Genomic DNA, 16367 nt, shown 5'->3' with positions numbered 1-16367 from the left:
TCTCTCTTTTATCATCTAGTACGTAACTGTCATCATACAACAACAACAGGAGGAGGAGGAGGACACTCAGCCCACCATTCCCGGGCTGGCTCTTTAAATGAGCCATCCAGTTAGTCCCATCCCTCCCTTGCTCTTGTAACCCTGCAACATTTTGCAGTTGAGTTGGGGTCTCGGGAGGGTGGTGAGGCTATGGAGGGATTTGAAAACGAGGAGGAGGGTTTTAAAATCGAGGCATTGCTGGATCAGGAGCCAGTGTAGGTCATTGGAGGAGTTGGGGTGGGGTAATGGGCGGGATGGCCCCCCCCACCCCCGACCCCCTCTTGCCCTCCCCTGACGATGCACGATTTCCTCAGACAGTAATCGCTTGTTGTTCTCTCTCTCTCTCTCTCTCTCTGTCTCTCTCTCAGTGCAGGATGTTCTGCAAGGACGTGAGCTCGGAGCTCCTGTATGATGTCCTACACGATGCAGAGTACCGCAGGAAATGGGACGAAAACATGATCGAGACCTTTGACATTGGCAAGCTGACGGTTAACGCCGATGTCGGGTACTACGCCTGTGAGTGGAGATCGTCGTCCTCAACTGGCCGGGAACCTCCCAGCTCCCACCACTGCTCCTACCCGCGGCTGAACAAGGGAGCTCCACCCTGGGACAGGAGGGGGGTGGGGGTGGTGGGGGAGGGGAGGGGGTGCGGTGTCTCCTGGACAGGACACAGGAACTCCAGCTTGGTGGGGAGGGGGGTGGGGGGTGGGGGGCCTTTCTGCCCAGAACTTAATTCTGGCGGAGGTCGGAAAGCAGCAGAGTTCTACTACGTCACCATCCCACCTAATTAAACGCACTCCCAGCCTCCATGCTCACCACCAGCAAGGGTACAAGATTCTGCCCTTGGAGTGGGAGCCCAAGGATAAAAATGAACAGCTATGGTAGCATTATGGTGATGTCTTTTCTATTTTTTTCTCAGGATGTGGGCTTCGCTGGCTGGGCCAGCATTTATTGCCCATCCCTAATTGCCCCTTGAGAAGGTGGTGGTTAGCTGCCTTCTTGAACCGCTGCAGTCCATGTGGTGTAGGTACACCCACAGTGCTGTTAGGGAGGGAGTTCCAGGATTTTGACCCAGAGACAGTGAAGGAACAGCCGATATATTTCCAAGTCAGGATGGTGTGTGGCTTGGAGGGGAACTTCCAGGTGGTGGTGTTCCCATGTGTCTGCTGCCCTTGTCCTTCTAGTTGGTAGTGGTCATGGGTTTGGAAGGTGCTGCTGAAGGAGCCTTGGTGAGTTGCTGCAGTGCATCTTGTAGATGGTACACACTGCTGCTACTGTGTGTCGGTGGTGGAGGGAGTGAATGTTTGGGGATGGGGTGCCAGTCAAGTGGGGCTGCTTTGACTTGCGCATAACAAGACCATTAATCCAGGGTGCCTGAGTTTAAATCCTATCAGGATAGTTGGGCAATGAGTTCAGTTTATAAAAAAGCTGAGAGGAGCATTAAGTGGTCATGAAGCTGTTGGATTGTTGTAAAGAATGTGACTGGTTCACAGATGCCCCTTTGGGGAATGAAACCTGTCCTCATTAGCTGGTCTGGGCCTCTATGTAACTCCAAACCCACAGCCATATGGTTTGACACTTAATAATCTTCCAGCTTTGTCAAGATAGCAATTCCATTGTCACCTACTCAAGGCAACTAAGGGCGAGCAGTAAATTCCGCTAATGCCTGTGAGACCCTTATCCTGAAAATGAATTAAAGAAATTGAGGGATGCAGTGCAGCGATTGGAGATGACCTGGTAGAACAGAGACCCAGGGGGTGTAGGCAGTCAGGGGAGGTCAATATTGGAGTCCCGGGGGAGGAGACGGTCAGTGGTGGTCAGTATTGAGAGTGGGGTGTATAGGCATTCAGGGGAGGTCCTTATTGGAGACCAGGGCAGTAGGTGGGTCTGGGGAGGTCAGTATTGGAGACCTGGGGGAGTAGGTGGGTCTGGGGAGGTCAGTATTGGAGACCAGGGCAGTAGGTGGGTCTGGGGAGGTCAGTATTGGAGACCTGGGGGAGTAGGTGGGTCTGGGGAGGTCAGTATTGGAGACCTGGGGGAGTAGGTGGGTCTGGGGAGGTCAGTATTGGAGACCAGGGCAGTAGGTGGGTCTGGGGAGGTCAGTATTGGAGACCTGGGGGAGTAGGTGGGTCTGGGGAGGTCAGTATTGGAGACTTGGGGCAGTAGGTGGGTCTGGGGAGGTCAGTATTGGACACCAGGGCAGTAGGTGGGTCTGGGGAGGTCAGTATTGGAGACCTGGGGGAGTAGGTGGGTCTGGGGAGGTCAGTATTGGAGACTTGGGGCAGTAGGTGGGTCTGGGGAGGTCAGTATTGGAGACCTGGGGGAGTAGGTGGGTCTGGGGAGGTCAGTATTGGAGTGCAGGGGCAGTAGGTGGGTCTGGGGAGGTCAGTATTGGAGACTTGGGGCAGTAGGTGGGTCTGGGGAGGTCAGTATTAGAGACTTGGGGCAGTAGGTGGGTCTGGGGAGGTCAGTATTGGAGACCTGGGGCAGTAGGTGGGTCTGGGGAGGTCAGTATTGGAGACCTGGGGCAGTAGGTGGGCCAGGGGAGATGGAAAGGTTACTTGGGGTGTCTGTGAATGTGGTGAGGGTAGGTTCATTCTTGTTGCACAGAAGGTGTTAGTGGGTGAGAGGAAAGCGAGTGGGGTTGGAGATGGAAATCACCTGAGGACGAGAGGCTACAGAGTGAGGAGGTTGAGGGAGGAGAGAAGCGATGATATTGTTTATCGCTGCTCCCAGTTATGAGAATGAAACAAGGGGAGGTATTTGAAGATAGGGCACTGAGTCCTTCCAGACATCGCTGTTGAACACAGGCAATGAACCTCAGTAATGAATTCCTCCAGGTTTCTCCAGTGATGTAGAATCAGATAGCACAGGAGGAGGCCATTTGGCCCACCACGCTCCTGTGCCTGTTGGAAAAGCAATTCAATTGTTCGAACCCCCTCTTTACCCCCAAGCCCCACAGCTTTCTCCCCTTTGGCTATTTATCCAGTTCTTTTTTGAAAATTATGATTGAGTTTCACTGCCCTTTCAAGCAGCACCTTCCAGGTCAAAACAACACGCAGTATAATAAATAAAAATTCTCCCCGTCTCTTCCTCTGGCTCTCTTGCCGATTCTCTTCAATCTGTGTCCCTCTGGTTACCGACCCTCCTGCCACAGGAAACAGCTTCTCCTTAGTTACTCTGTCAAAACCCCTTCAGAAGGAAGGTTGTGCAGGGTTAGGGTGAGAAGGTGGGGATATGGCACTGAGCGACTTGCTCCTTCGGAGAGCCAGCATAGACAGGAGGGGCAGAATGGCCTCTTTCTGTGCTGTAACCAATCTGTGAATTAGAGATGGGCCACAAGGGCTGGCCTAGCCAGCGATGTTCACATGGCGTGAGAGAATTTAAAAAAAAAATGTCTCTCCGCAACCTCTCTTAAACATTTTACCTTTTCTCAGAGTTGCTTCCAGTCAAAGGCGTTGGACTTGCGATTGTTTTATTTATTGTTTTTTTTGCCACCAGGGAGATGCCCGAAGCCTTTGAAAAACCGTGATGTTGTCACACTGAGGTCGTGGCTGCCCATGGGGAATGACTACATTATCATGAACTACTCTGTGAAGCACTCGGTGAGTTCGTAATCCGAGGGGACTTTCTGAGGGGAAACGGCACCAGTACCTTCAATCCGACCTAGGGAGAGCTCCTGGGGGTGGGGTGGGTGGGGGTGGGGGTCCTGGTGGTGGAGGATACGGGTTGTTGTAGGGGAGGGAGCAGGGTGGGTGGGGGGGGGGGCGGTGCAGACTGATTTGGAGATGGCTCGTGATCTGTTGTGTTGTCACGAACCTTCCATATATTGCGAAAATATAAAAGCAAACCGAACAACGCAACCTGGGCATGTGCCTTATTTACTGGTGCGTAAGCTGCATCCCAACCATCAACTGATTTTCGTCTGTTGAGTTAACAAGGATTTGGAGACGCGGGCGATTCATGAAGGGACTCCAAATGATGAGGGGTTTTGACAGAGTTAATAAGGAGAAACTGTCCCCGGTGCCAGGAGGGTCGGTAACCAGAGGGACACGGGTTGAAGGGAATTCCTAAACTAAAGAGGAGTGGACAGGAGAAATTTGTTTTTATGTGGGTCAGTTGTTACGATCTGGAATGTGAGAGGGCAGCGGAAGCAGGTTGAACAATAACCTTGAAAAGGGAATTGTGTAAACACTGGAAAAGCAAACATTTGCAGGGCTTTGGGAAAAGAGTAGAGACAGTGAGACTAATTGGATAGCTCTTTCAGAGAGCTAGCACAGGTATAAAGGGCCTAATGGCCTCCTTCTGTGCGTTAAGATTCTTGGTGAGTGGCCATGATTGACTTTGGTTTCTTTTCTTGCCACTTCTCCTCAGAAATACCCTCCTAAGAAGGAACGAGTCCGGGCAGTTTCCACCCAGACTGGATACCTGGTAGAAACTAACAGTGCCAACAGCTGTACCCTCACTTACCTGGCACAGGTGGACCCTAAAGGTAAGCAAAGTCCCCAAAACCCAGCCCTCATTCACTGGGAAGCATTTATATCGCAAATTTAAACATGGTAACATCATCCCCGGGCAGTTTGTAAGGATGTTTATCAAGCAGGATTTAACACCGAGCTACGTAGGGAGATATTAGAACAGGTGATCAAAAGCTTGGTCAATGAGGGTCTGTTTTAAGGAGCGTCTTAAAGGAGGAGAGAGAGACGGAGAGGTTTAAGGAGGGAATCCCAGAGCTTGGAGCCCAGGCAGCTGAAGGCACGGCCACCATTGGTGGAGGGATTAAAATCGGGGGACGCTCAAGAGGCCAGAATTAGAGGCGCGCAGAGATCTCGGAGGGTTGTGGGGCTGGAGGAGATTCCAGAGATAGGGAGGGGGCAAGGCCATGGAGGGGTTTGAAAACAAGGATGAATATTTTAAAATCAAGACGTTGCTTGACCGGGATCCAATGTAGGTCAGCGAGCGCAGGGGTGATAGGGGAACTTGGTGCAAGTTAGGACATGGGCAGCAGAGTTTGGATGACCTCAAGTTTACAGAGGGTAGAATGTGGGAGACCAGCCCTGGAATAGGTGTTGGAATAGTCGAGTCAAGAGCTAACAAAGGGCTGGATAAGGGTTTCAGCAGCAGATGAGCTGAGACAGGGGTGAAGTTGGGCCATGATACGGAGATGGAAATAGGAAGCGTTAAGAGATGGCACAAAAATGAGGTTGGACTCTCACTTTGGGGTCAAATGTCACCCCAAGATTGTGAACAGACTGGCCTAATCAGACTGTTGCCAGGAAGCGGGATGGAATCTGTTGCTAGACAACGGAGCAGGGACTGAAAACGATGGCTTTGGTCTTCCCAATATTTAATTGGAGGAAATTTCTGCTCTTGCAACGCTGGATGTTAGATAAGCAGCCTGATAATTTAGCAACAGTGGAGGAGTGGAGAGAGGTGGTGGTGAGGTCGAGCTGGGTGTAGTCAGTGTACACGTGAAAACTAACACTGTTTCCAGATGATGTTGCCGAGGGGCAGCCTGTAGATGAGAAATAGGAGGGGCCAAGGATAGACCCTTGGGGGACATCAGGGGGGAGGGTACGGGAGCAGGAAGAGCAGCCGTTGCAAGTGATTCTCTGGCTACGATGAGATAGATAAGAATGGAAGCAGGTGAGAGCAGTCCCACCCAGCTGGACGACAGTGGAGAGGTGTTGGGAGGAGGATGGTGTGGTCAAACCGGGTCAGAGGCTGCAGACAGGTGGAGAAGGACGAGGGGGGAAAGTTTACCTTTGTCACAGTCACACAGGATGTCATTTGGGACTTTGATAAGAGCCGTTTTGGGATTGTGAGAGGGGCAGGAACCTGATTGGAGGGATTCAAACATGGAGTTCCAGGAAAGATGGGAACGGATTTGGGAGGTGACAACACGCTCAAGGAGTTTGGAGAGCAGAGGGAGGCTGGAGACGGGAGGGGAGTTTCCAAGGACAGAGGGGTCGAGGGTTAGTTTTTGAGAAGAGAGATGATGGTGACTGATTTAAAGGAGAGAGGGACAACACTTGAAGAGAGAGAGAGAGAACCGTGAATAATATCAACTCACATGGCAACCAGGGGGAAGTGGGTGATCAGCAGTTTAGTGAGAATAGGATCGAGAGAGCAGGAGGTGGGTCTCATGGACAATGAGGAGAGATAGGAGAGAAACTAGAGAAAGGTGTGAGTTCAGGGGTAGGGCAGGAGGGGGCATTAATGGAAGTTTGGCCTGGTGGGTAGCTGATCGGATTGTCTTCATCTTAGTGACAGAAATACCCATGAGCTCCTGGCATTATTGGTGGAGGCGAGGATGGAGGGGAGAGAGATTTAGGAAGGTGATCTGCAATAGAGAAAAGAAGCCAGGCGTTATGTTTGCATTCTGGAATGAACCTGGAATAGTGAGTAGTCTTAGCAGATGAGAGCAGGAGCTGATGGTGTTTCGAGTGGTCAGCCAGCTCTGTTAATCGATGGCTAACAGTTTTCTGCCTTGCCCATTCAAATCTGAGGGACATATCCGGGAGAATGACCAGGGTGAGAGAGGGAGACATGGTTTTGTTGGGCACAGGGACATCAAAAGTGGAGGTGAGGGTGCGGTCTGGTAACTCAGTAGCTGCAGCAATGTTGTGGTGAACGGAGGGTCAAAGGCTAGATAGCTAGGATTTTGAAAGCGTAGTTGTACTGTAAGACTGGGCGCTTACTTCACTCCTGGAGTCAGGCAGACTAACCGTATCCCTCTGGGGCCCTGCTTGATGCTTGGCTGGGCTGCAGGACATTGAAGAGTTCAGTGCTGATAACCCCTCCTGCCTCATTGGTTTAGATGAAGTAAACAGCGATGCCATGGGGACGCAGGCTTACCTGGGCCATCCATATCACAGTTTGGGGCCAGTAGCCGAGGGTTTATGGCACTGGATTAGCAACCAAAGGGTTAAAATTATCCCATGGCAAGTTGGGAAAGTGGCTTCAATACATAGAATGAAGCAGCACAGGAGGAGGCCTGTGTCAGCTCTTGGAAAGAGTTGGCAAATTAGTCCCACTCTGCCCTGCTCTTTCCTCATAGCTCTGCAATTTTTTTCGCCTTCAAGTATTTATCCAATTTCCTTTTGAAAGTGACGGTGGAATCTGCTTTCACCACCCTTTCAGGCAGTGCCTTCCAGATCACAGCACCTCACTGTGTTTAAAAACAAAAAATTCTCCTCATCTCTCCCTCTGATTCTTTTCCCGATTCTCTTCAATCTTTTGTCCCTCTGGTTACTGACCCTCCTGCCACTGGAAACAGTTTCTCCTTACTTACTCTCTCAAAACTCATCATGATTTTGAACACATCAATCAAATTTAGCCTGGATCTTCTCTGCTCTAAGGAGAACAATCCCAGCTTCTCCAGTTTCTCCATGTATATCAACAGGGAAGAGGAAGCTCCAGTTATGGGTTGGGCCAAGGAAATAGTGACAATGAAGCTGTTGGATTGTCCCTGGAAACCCAACTGGTTCCTGTCAGTCCTTCAGGAATCCTTCACCAGTCTGGCCTACATGTTAATCCAGTCCCAGGCTATACTGTTGACCCTCACTACACTCTGAAGAGGTCTGGTCGGTTAAGATTTGAACAGGGTAACTAGGAACGGGCGATGAATATAATCTGACCAGATCCACGTCCTGCGGGTCTAATTACAAAACCAAATCACAGAGGAGAGCTAAGCCCTTCTCTTGGTTGGGAAGACTTGTTGCTTGATAAAAACATAAAAAGTAGGAGCAGGAGTAGGCCATTCAGTCCATAAAGCCTGTTCCGCCATTTAATAAGATGATGGCTGACCTGATTGTGGCCTTAACTCCACTTTCCAGCTGGTCCTCCATAACCCTTGACTCCCTTGTCTATCAAAAATCTGTCTAACTCAGCCATGAATAGATTCAATGACCCAGCCTCCACTGCTCTCCGGGCAAGATAATTCCACAGACTAATGACCCTCGGTGAAGAAATTCCTCCTCATCTCCATCTTAAATGGGAGACCCCTTATTTTTAAACTGTGTCCCCTAGTTCTAGTCTCTCCCACAAGGGGAAACAGCCTCTCAGCTTTCACCCTGTCAAACCCCCTCAGAATCTGATATGTTTCAGTAAGATTACCTCTCATTCTTCTCAACTCCAATCAGTAGGAGGCCCAACGTCCTCCACCTTTCCTCATAAGACAAACGCCTTCATCCCAGGAATCCGTCTCTTTTTCTTCCTTCTCTGAACTCCCTCTAATGCAGGTTATTGAGAGGCTGAATGTTTGTGAAAACATTATTTCAGTGAGTGAGTGATCAGTCGATGGAATAGGCTCCCTTGAGAGATGGTGGAAGCATTAGTATTTATTGATTCAGAAATAGATTTCCTTCAGCCAGTAACAATTTGGGACACAACATATGAACAACTTTAGATGTGAGTTTGTTCCTGGGATGAGGGTGTTGCTGGCAGAGCCACCATTGTATTGTCCATCCTTGGTTGCTTGGAGAACCTGGTGCTGCACCTTCTGTTTCTTGCAATGGAACAGTTTGCTAGGCAGATTTTTTTTTCAAACTGAGTTCGGGTTTGAACTTGCGCTCTCTGGGTTGTTAGTCCAGCAACCTATTCACAAAGCTACTCTGCTCGTAGCTATGGTGAGTAGTAACGTGCTTGGGGGGACGTAGTGACTTTGGACCCATGGGTCCTAAGGCTCTTCACCACTGGGGAGGTCACTGGGAAGGGCAAGTGTTTATTGCCCCTCCCCTCTTGCCCCTTGAGAATGTGGTGAGCCACCTTCTTGAATACAACTAAGTGTCTCGTTTGGCCATTTCAGGGGGGCAGTTAAAAGTCAACCACATTGCTGTGGGTCTGGAGTCACATGTAGGCCAGACCAGGTAAGGATGTCAGATTTCCTTCCCTAAAGGATATTAATGAGCCAGGTAGATATTTACCACAGTCCAGTGATTTCATGGTCACCGTTACTAAGACCAACTTTTCATTCCAGATTTATTTTCTTGGCTGAACTTAGATTCTCTAGTTGTCATTGCAAGACCTGAACTCATATCTCTAGAGCATTAGTCCAGGCCTCTGGATTTTACTAAGACATAGTCCAGGACAAAGCGGCCCGCTTGATGGCACCCCATCCACAAACATTCACTCCCTCCACCACTGTCGCACAGTGGCAGCACCACCAATGTACAGTGACAGCAATGTTAGCATTATGGCCCAGCGGATGGTAAATACCAAGCTGCTCAAACCCCAGAGGGAAACTTGAAACAACTGTCACAACTGTTTTACAATTAGCATTTTTATTTTGAGATGCGTGTCTTGAATTCAGTGGGAATAAGCCCACTGAGTCTTAGAGGTTTCTTACAAAACTAAATTAAACATGTATTAATAGTAGAAAAGATTTAAAGCACACACATAGTTCTACAAATTACTACTATAACAACTCCTAACTCTCCTAATTAATCTGACTCCTGTTACACCTCTGTTAAGGCAACAGTAAAACAAGATAGATTTCAACAGACCCAGGCAAAGCACACAATACCCTGGACAGTGATATTCAGTGAGTTTTTTTTAGCTTTGGTTCCTGTAGACAGCAACTTGGTACATAGAGGCTAGAGGCTTTTCACACTTAGATCTTAGAATTCCTTCTCCTTACACATAATGTCAGCTCCTTTACAATTGTTTCTCCCCTTTTAATGTAAATCCCATTGTTCCAATATGTCGTTGTAACTTTACTCTTCTCATAATATAAATCTTGCATAGCACTCATATTATCAGTAACCTTTGGGAAAAATAAACACACTGTTTGGCTTAGCCTCTGTTGGCTAGGTGTAACACCTTACCATCGCTTTGAAATTCACCACTCTGATTTATCTAAAAATGTAAATGTTCCTCACACCTCACATTCTAAAACTTCAGCCATGATTGTGTATTTAACACTTCAAACCTAGTTTCTCTTTTGATAACTCAAAAGCACTAGACTAGCTGTCTGCAATTCAATTAAAACCTCCCCACACACACATCCACACAGAGAAACGAATCCAAACCTCACTATTAACCTACATTTACAATAAATCACAATAATATTATGAAAATGATTATATTTTCATGACAGTAGCATTTCCAAGATGTACTGCAGGAATTCACCAAGGCTCCTTCGACAGCACCTTCCAAACCCACCACCACTACCATCTAGAAGGACAAGTGCAGCAGACACATGGGAACACCACCACCTGGAAGTTCCCCTCCAAGTCACACACCATCCTGACTTGGAAATATATCGCCGTTCCTTCACTGTCGCTGGGTCAAAATCCTGGAGCTCCCTCCCTAATTGCACCGTGGGTGTACCTACACCACATGGACTGCAGCGGTTCAAGAAAGCAGCTCACCACCACCATCTCAAGGGCAGTTAGGGATGGGCAATAAATGCTGGCCCAGCCAGCGATGCCCACATCCTTAGAATGAATAAAAGAAACATAACCACTACATTACTATACCCAATACCATCATTGTTGTATTATTCGACTATCAAAATGGTAAAGAAAGGCTTGAATTTATATAGTGCCTTTCCGGACATCCCAAAGCACTTCACAGCCAATGAAATTTACTCCAAGTCACTGTTGCGTTGTCAGCTGTCCCTCGATTCAAGGATTGACATCTACTCATTGTCGCGAGTTTCTGCCATTGGTCGTCATTGACTGAACAAACCTTCTTGACCCATCGATCTTTGGGGCAGTGGGATCCGGAGTGAGGGATTTGCTTCCTTTTCTTTCCCCCTTCTGTTGCTGCTCTGCCTCATCATTAAGACGTTGGGACTCGAAGCATGATGGAGCTTGATGGACAAATTGCCGCCTTTCTGAAATGCAAGAAACATGGCAGCCAGTATGTACACAGCAGGATCCCACAAACAACAACATGATAATGATCAGATAATCTTACAGTGGTTGGGGGCGGGGGGGACGGTGGGGGGGCGGGTGTAATGATCAGATAATCTTACAATGGTTGGGGGCAGGGGGGGTGGTTGCGGTGGGAGGTGGTGGGGGTGAGGTTGATGTTTGGGTATCGGTTGAAGGATCTCCTCCTGCTGCGCCCTGAGTCATGACAGACGTTAGATGAACCTTTTATTGCCTTTTATTATCAGTCCTGTGTTGGAATTCAAGTGAACAACTTGTGTCTTTATTTTCTGTTTGTAGGCTCGTTACCAAAATGGGTGGTGAATCAATCATGGCAGCTTCTGGCTCCCAAAGTGAGTATGATGTTTGATGTCGAGGTAGCGTTGTCAGTCTCCCCGGGGCAGGTTCATATTAGATAAAAGCAAAAAAAAACTGCGAATGCTGGAAATCCAAAACAAAAACAAAAATAGCTGGAAAAACTCAGCAGGTCTGGCAGCATCTGCGGAGAGGGACACAGTTAATGTTTCGAGTCCGCATGACTCCTCAACAGAACTAAGGAAAAATAGTAGAGAGGTGAAATATATTTTACCTGCCAGACACTGCGGCAAGAAACAACAGGGGAAATCGGCTCATTTTAAACAAGTCTGTTTGTTTTCCAATGGTCTGTAGAGAAGGCGGGTCTGGTTGGTTGGACATGTCCAGTGACCAATGGCAGGAATGTTACTCCAACTATAGTGCCATCTAGAGCACTGGCAGAACAATTACATGTGCAGAACACTTGGGCGACTGCATATAGTGACATCAATATTCCTGGCTAGGTGACTGGTTAATCTCTGCCAATCATACCTGAAGACTGTTATATTTGACTTGTCCAGTCTCTTCCCACCTATACCCGTGACTCTACTCATGCTCTTAAGTCACTTCAGCAGTTTCCAGTTTCCTGGCCCTAACCACCTCCATCCCCCAGCGGGATGGTCTGATGGCTCTCCTTTTCTTCCCCGAACAGAGGCCCAAACAATCTCCATCCACCGCTACTCTCCTCCGCCTGGCTGAACTTGTTCTCACTTTGAACAACTTCTCCTTCAACTCCACTCACTTCCTCCAAATAAATGGTGTTGCTACGGGTACCTGAATGGATCCTGGTTATCCCTGCCTTTTCGTGGTAAACGTGGAATGCTCCTTGTTCCAGTCCGACTTAACCCCCCGCGCCCCCCCTCACCCATCTCTTGTTCACTGGCCTCGCCCACACACCCTCTCATTCACCCTCACTCCCCCACCCTCACTCACTCACTCTCCCACCCTCACTGAGAGCTGGGGGATGGCGGTGAGAATCGGTGAAAGCATTGGGAGTGGAGGCCCCGTGCACCTCGTAGTCTCTCTCTTTTCTCTTTTCTCTCACTCTGTCCTGTCTCTTTTCTCTTGCTCTCGCGCTCTTTGCTCTCGCTCTCTTTTTTCTCTCCTTTCCTCTCTCTCCTTTCTTCTCTCTCTCACGCTCTCTCGCTCTCTGTCTCGTGTTCTCTTGCTCGCTTTCTTGCTCGTACTCTCTCACTCGTTCTCTCTTGCTCTCTGGAGCTCTCTCGCTTGCTCTCTCTCTCACTCTCTTGCTCACTCTCACGCTTGCTGCTCTCTCGCGCTTGCTGGCTCTCTCGCGCTCCCTCTCGTGCTCTCTCATTTGCTCTTGCTTGCGCTCTCACGCACTCTCGCTCGCACTCCCTTGCGCTCTCTCTCGCACTCTTGCTTGCGCTCTCTCTCGCACTCTCTTGCTTGCGCTCTCTCTCGCACGCTCTTGCTTGCGCTCTCTCTCGCACGCTCTTGCTTGCGCTCTCTCTCGCATGCTCTTGCTTGCGCTCTCTCTCGCATGCTCTTGCTTGCGCTTTCTCTCGCACTCGCTTGCGCTTTCTCTCGCACTCGCTTGTGCTCTTTCTCGCACTCGCTTGCGCTCTTTCTCGCACTCTCTTGCTTGCGCTCTCTCGCACTCTCTTGCTTGCGCTCTCTCGCACTCTCTTGCTTGCGCTCTCTCGCACTCTCTTGCTTGCGCTCTCTCGCACTCTTGCTTGCGCTCTCTCTCGCACTCTCTTGCTTGCGCTCTCTCTCGCACTCTCTTGCTTGCGCTCTCTCTCGCACTCTCTTGCTTGCGCTCTCTCTCGCACTCTCTTGCTTGCGCTCTCTCTCGCACTCTCTTGCTTGCGCTCTCTCTCGCACTCGCTTGCGCTCTCGCACTCGCTTGTGCTCTCTCTCGCACTCGCTTGTGCTCTCTCTCGCACTCGCTTGTGCTCTCTCTCGCACTCGCTTGCGCTCCCTCTCGTTCTCGTGCTCTCTTGCTCTCTTGCACTCTCGCTCACTCGCTCACTCGCGCTCTCGCGCTCTCGTGCTCTCGCTCGCTCTCTCTCTCCCTCTCGCTCTCTCTCTCTCTCGCTCTCGCTCTCTCTCGTTCTCTCTCTCGCTCTCTCTCTCGCTCTCTCTCTCGCTCTCTCTCTCGCTCTGTCTCTCTCGCTCTGTCTCTCTCGCTCTGTCTCTCTCGCTCTCGCTCTCTCTCTCGCTCTCTCTCTCTCGCTCGATCTCTCTCTCTCACTCGCTCGATCTCTCTCTCTCACTCGCTCGATCTCTCTCTCTCACTCGCTCGATCTCTCTCTCTCACTCGCTCGATCTCTCTCTCTCACTCGCTCGATCTCTCTCTCTCACTCGCTCGATCTCTCTCTCTCACTCGCTCGATCTCTCTCTCTCACTCGCTCTCGCTCGCTCTCTCTCTCGCTCGCTCGCTCGCTCTCTCGCTCTCTCGCTCTCTCGCTCTCTCGCTCTCTCGCTCTCTCGCTCTCTCGCTCGCTCTCTCGCTCGCTCTCTCTCTTGCTCGCTCGCTCTCTCTCTTGCTCGCTCGCTCTCTCTCTTGCTCGCTCGCTCTCTCTCTTGCTCGCTCGCTCTCTCGCTCGCTCGCACTCTCGCTCGCTCGCACTCTCGCTCTCTCGCGCGCACTCTCTCTCGCGCGCTCTCTCTCGCGCGCTCTCTCTCGCGCGCTCTCTCTCGCGCTCTCTCTCGCGCTATCTCTCGCGCTCTCTCTCGCGCTATCTCTCGCGCTATCTCTCGCGCTCTGTCTCGCGCTCTGTCTCGCGCTCTCTCTCGCGCTCTCTCTCGCGCTCTCTCTCGCGCTCTCTCTCTCGCTCTCTCTCTCGCGCTCTCTCTCGCGCTCTCTCTCTCGCGCTCTCTCTCTCGCGCTCTCTCTCTCGCGCTCTCTCTCTCGCTCTCTCTCTCGCGCTCTCTCTCTCGCGCTCTCTCTCTCGCGCTCTCTCGCTCGCTCGCTCTCTCGCTCGCTCGCTCTCTCGCTCGCTCGCTCTCTCGCTCTCTCGCTCTCTCGCTCTCTCGCTCTCTCGCTCGCTCGCTCGCTCGCTCTCTCGCTCGCTCTCTCGCTCGCTCGCTCTCTCGCTCGCTCGCTCTCTCGCTCGCTCGCTCTCTCGCTCGCTCGCTCTCTCGCTCGCTCGCTCTCTCGCTCGCCCTCTCGCTCGCCCTCTCGCTCGCTCGCTCTCTCGCTCGCTCTCTCGCTCGCTCTCTCGCTCGCTCGCTCGCTCGCTCTCTCGCTCGCACTCTCGCTCTCTATCTCGCGCGCTCTCTCTCGCGCGCTCTCTCTCGCGCGCACTCTCTCTTGCGCTCTCTCGCTCGCTCGCTCGCTCTCTCGCTCGCTCTCTCGCTCGCTCTCTCGCTCGCTCACTCTCTCGCTCGCTCGCTCTCTCTCGATCTCTCTCTCTCTCGATCTCTCTCTCTCCCTCGATCTCTCTCTCCCTCGATCTCTCTCTCTCGCGATCTCTCTCTCTCTCGCGATCTCTCTCTCGCGATCTATCTCTCGCGATCTATCTCTCGCGATCTCTCTCTCGCTCGCGATCTCTCGCTCTCTCTCTCGCTCGTTCTCTCTCTCGCGCTCTCTCTCTCTCGCACTCTCTCTCTCTCGCGCTCTCTCGCGCTCTCTCTCTCGCGCTCTGTCTCTCGCGCTCTGTCTCTCGCGCTCTGTCTCTCGCGCTCTGTCTCTCGCGCTCTGTCTCTCGCGCTCTGTCTCTCGCGCTCTGTCTCTCGCGCTCTGTCTCTCGCGCTCTGTCTCTCGCGCTCTGTCTCTCGCGCTCTGTCTCTCGCGCTCTGTCTCTCGCGCTCTGTCTCTCGCGCTCTGTCTCTCGCGCTCTGTCTCTCGCGCTCTGTCTCTCGCGCTCTCTCTCTCGCGCTCTGTCTCTCGCGCTCTCTCTCTCGCTCTCTCTCTCGCTCTCTCTCTCGCGCGCTCTCTCTCTCTCGCGCGCTCTCTCTCTCGCGCGCTCTCTCTCTCGCGCGCTCTCTCTCTCGCGCGCTCTCTCTCTCGCGCGCTCTCTCTCTCGCGCGCTCTCTCTCTCGCGCTCTCTCTCTCGCGCTCTCTCTCTCGCGCTCTCTCTCTCGCGCTCTCTCTGTCTCTCTCGCGCTCTCGCGCTCTCTCTGTCTCTCTCTCGCGCTCTCTCTGTCTCTCTCTCTCTCTCTCGCGCTCTCTCTGTCTCTCTCTCTCTCGCGCTCTCGCTGTCTCTCTCTCTCTCTCTCGCGCTCTCTCTGTCTCTCTCTCTCTCGCGCTCTCTCTGTGTCTCTCTCTCTCTCGCGCTCTCTCTGTGTCTCTCTCTCTCTCGCGCTCTCTCTCTCTCTCGCGCTCTCTCTCTCTCTCGCGCTCTCTCTCTCTCTCTCTCGCGCGCTCTCTCTCTCGCGCTCTCTCTCTCACGCGCTCTCTCTCTCTCGCGCGCTCTCTCTCTCTCGCGCGCTCTCTCTCTCTCGCGCGCTCTCTCTCTCTCGCGCGCTCTCTCTCTCTCGCGCGCTCTCTCTCTCTCGCGCGCTCTCTCTCTCTCGCGCGCTCTCTCTCTCTCTTGCGCTCTCTCTCTCTCTCGCGCTCTCTCTCTCTCTCGCGCTCTCTCTCTCTCTCGCGCTCTTTCTCGCGCTCTCTCTCTCTCTCGCACTCTCTCTCTCTCTCGCGCTCTCTCTCTCTCGCGCTCTCTCTCTCTCGCGCTCTCTCTCTCTCGCGCTCTCTCTCTCTCGCGCTCTCTCTCTCTCGCGCTCTCTCTCTCTCGCGCTCTCTCTCTCTCGCGCTCTCTCTCTCGCGCTCTCTCTCTCGCGCTCTCTCTCTCGCGCTCTCTCTCGCGCTCTCTCGCGCTCTCTCTCTCTCTCTCTCGCGCTCTCTCTCTCGCGCTCTCTCTCTCGCGCTCTCTCCCTCGCGCTCTCTCCCTCGCGCTCTCTCTCTCGCGCTCTCTCTCTCGCGCTCTCTCTCTCGCGCTCTCTCTCTCGCGCTCTCTCTCTCGCGCTCTCTCTCTCGCGCTCTCTCTCTCGCGCTCTCTCTCTCGCGCTCTCTCTCTCGCGCTCTCTCTCTCGCGCTCTCTCTCTCGCGCTCTCTCTCTCGCGCTCTCTCTCTCGCGCTCTCTCTCTCGCGCTCTCTCTCTCGCTCTCGTGCTCTCGCTCTCTCTCTCG

At 51.9% G+C, this 16367-nt stretch overlaps 1 protein-coding gene across 1 annotated transcript in view; it reads left to right on the top strand.

The window, feature by feature from the left end:
- The window catches only part of LOC121284317 (START domain-containing protein 10-like), a 33270-nt gene extending 21935 nt beyond the window's left edge, over nt 1–11335 (top strand). Inside the window, exons 2-5 of the mRNA XM_041199712.1 lie at nt 408–555; nt 3541–3644; nt 4414–4531; nt 11217–11335. Coding sequence (XP_041055646.1) covers nt 408–555; nt 3541–3644; nt 4414–4531; nt 11217–11335 — 489 coding nt within the window. The remainder of the gene's footprint in view (nt 1–407; nt 556–3540; nt 3645–4413; nt 4532–11216) is intronic.
- Nucleotides 11336–16367: the final 5032 nt, after the last annotated feature.

Source organism: Carcharodon carcharias, chromosome 11 (genome assembly GCF_017639515.1).
Source record: "Carcharodon carcharias isolate sCarCar2 chromosome 11, sCarCar2.pri, whole genome shotgun sequence".
NCBI classification, from domain to species: Eukaryota; Metazoa; Chordata; class Chondrichthyes; order Lamniformes; family Lamnidae; genus Carcharodon; species Carcharodon carcharias.
The sequence above is the reverse complement of the archived record's forward strand: the minus strand, read 5'-3'. Positions and strand labels throughout refer to the sequence as shown.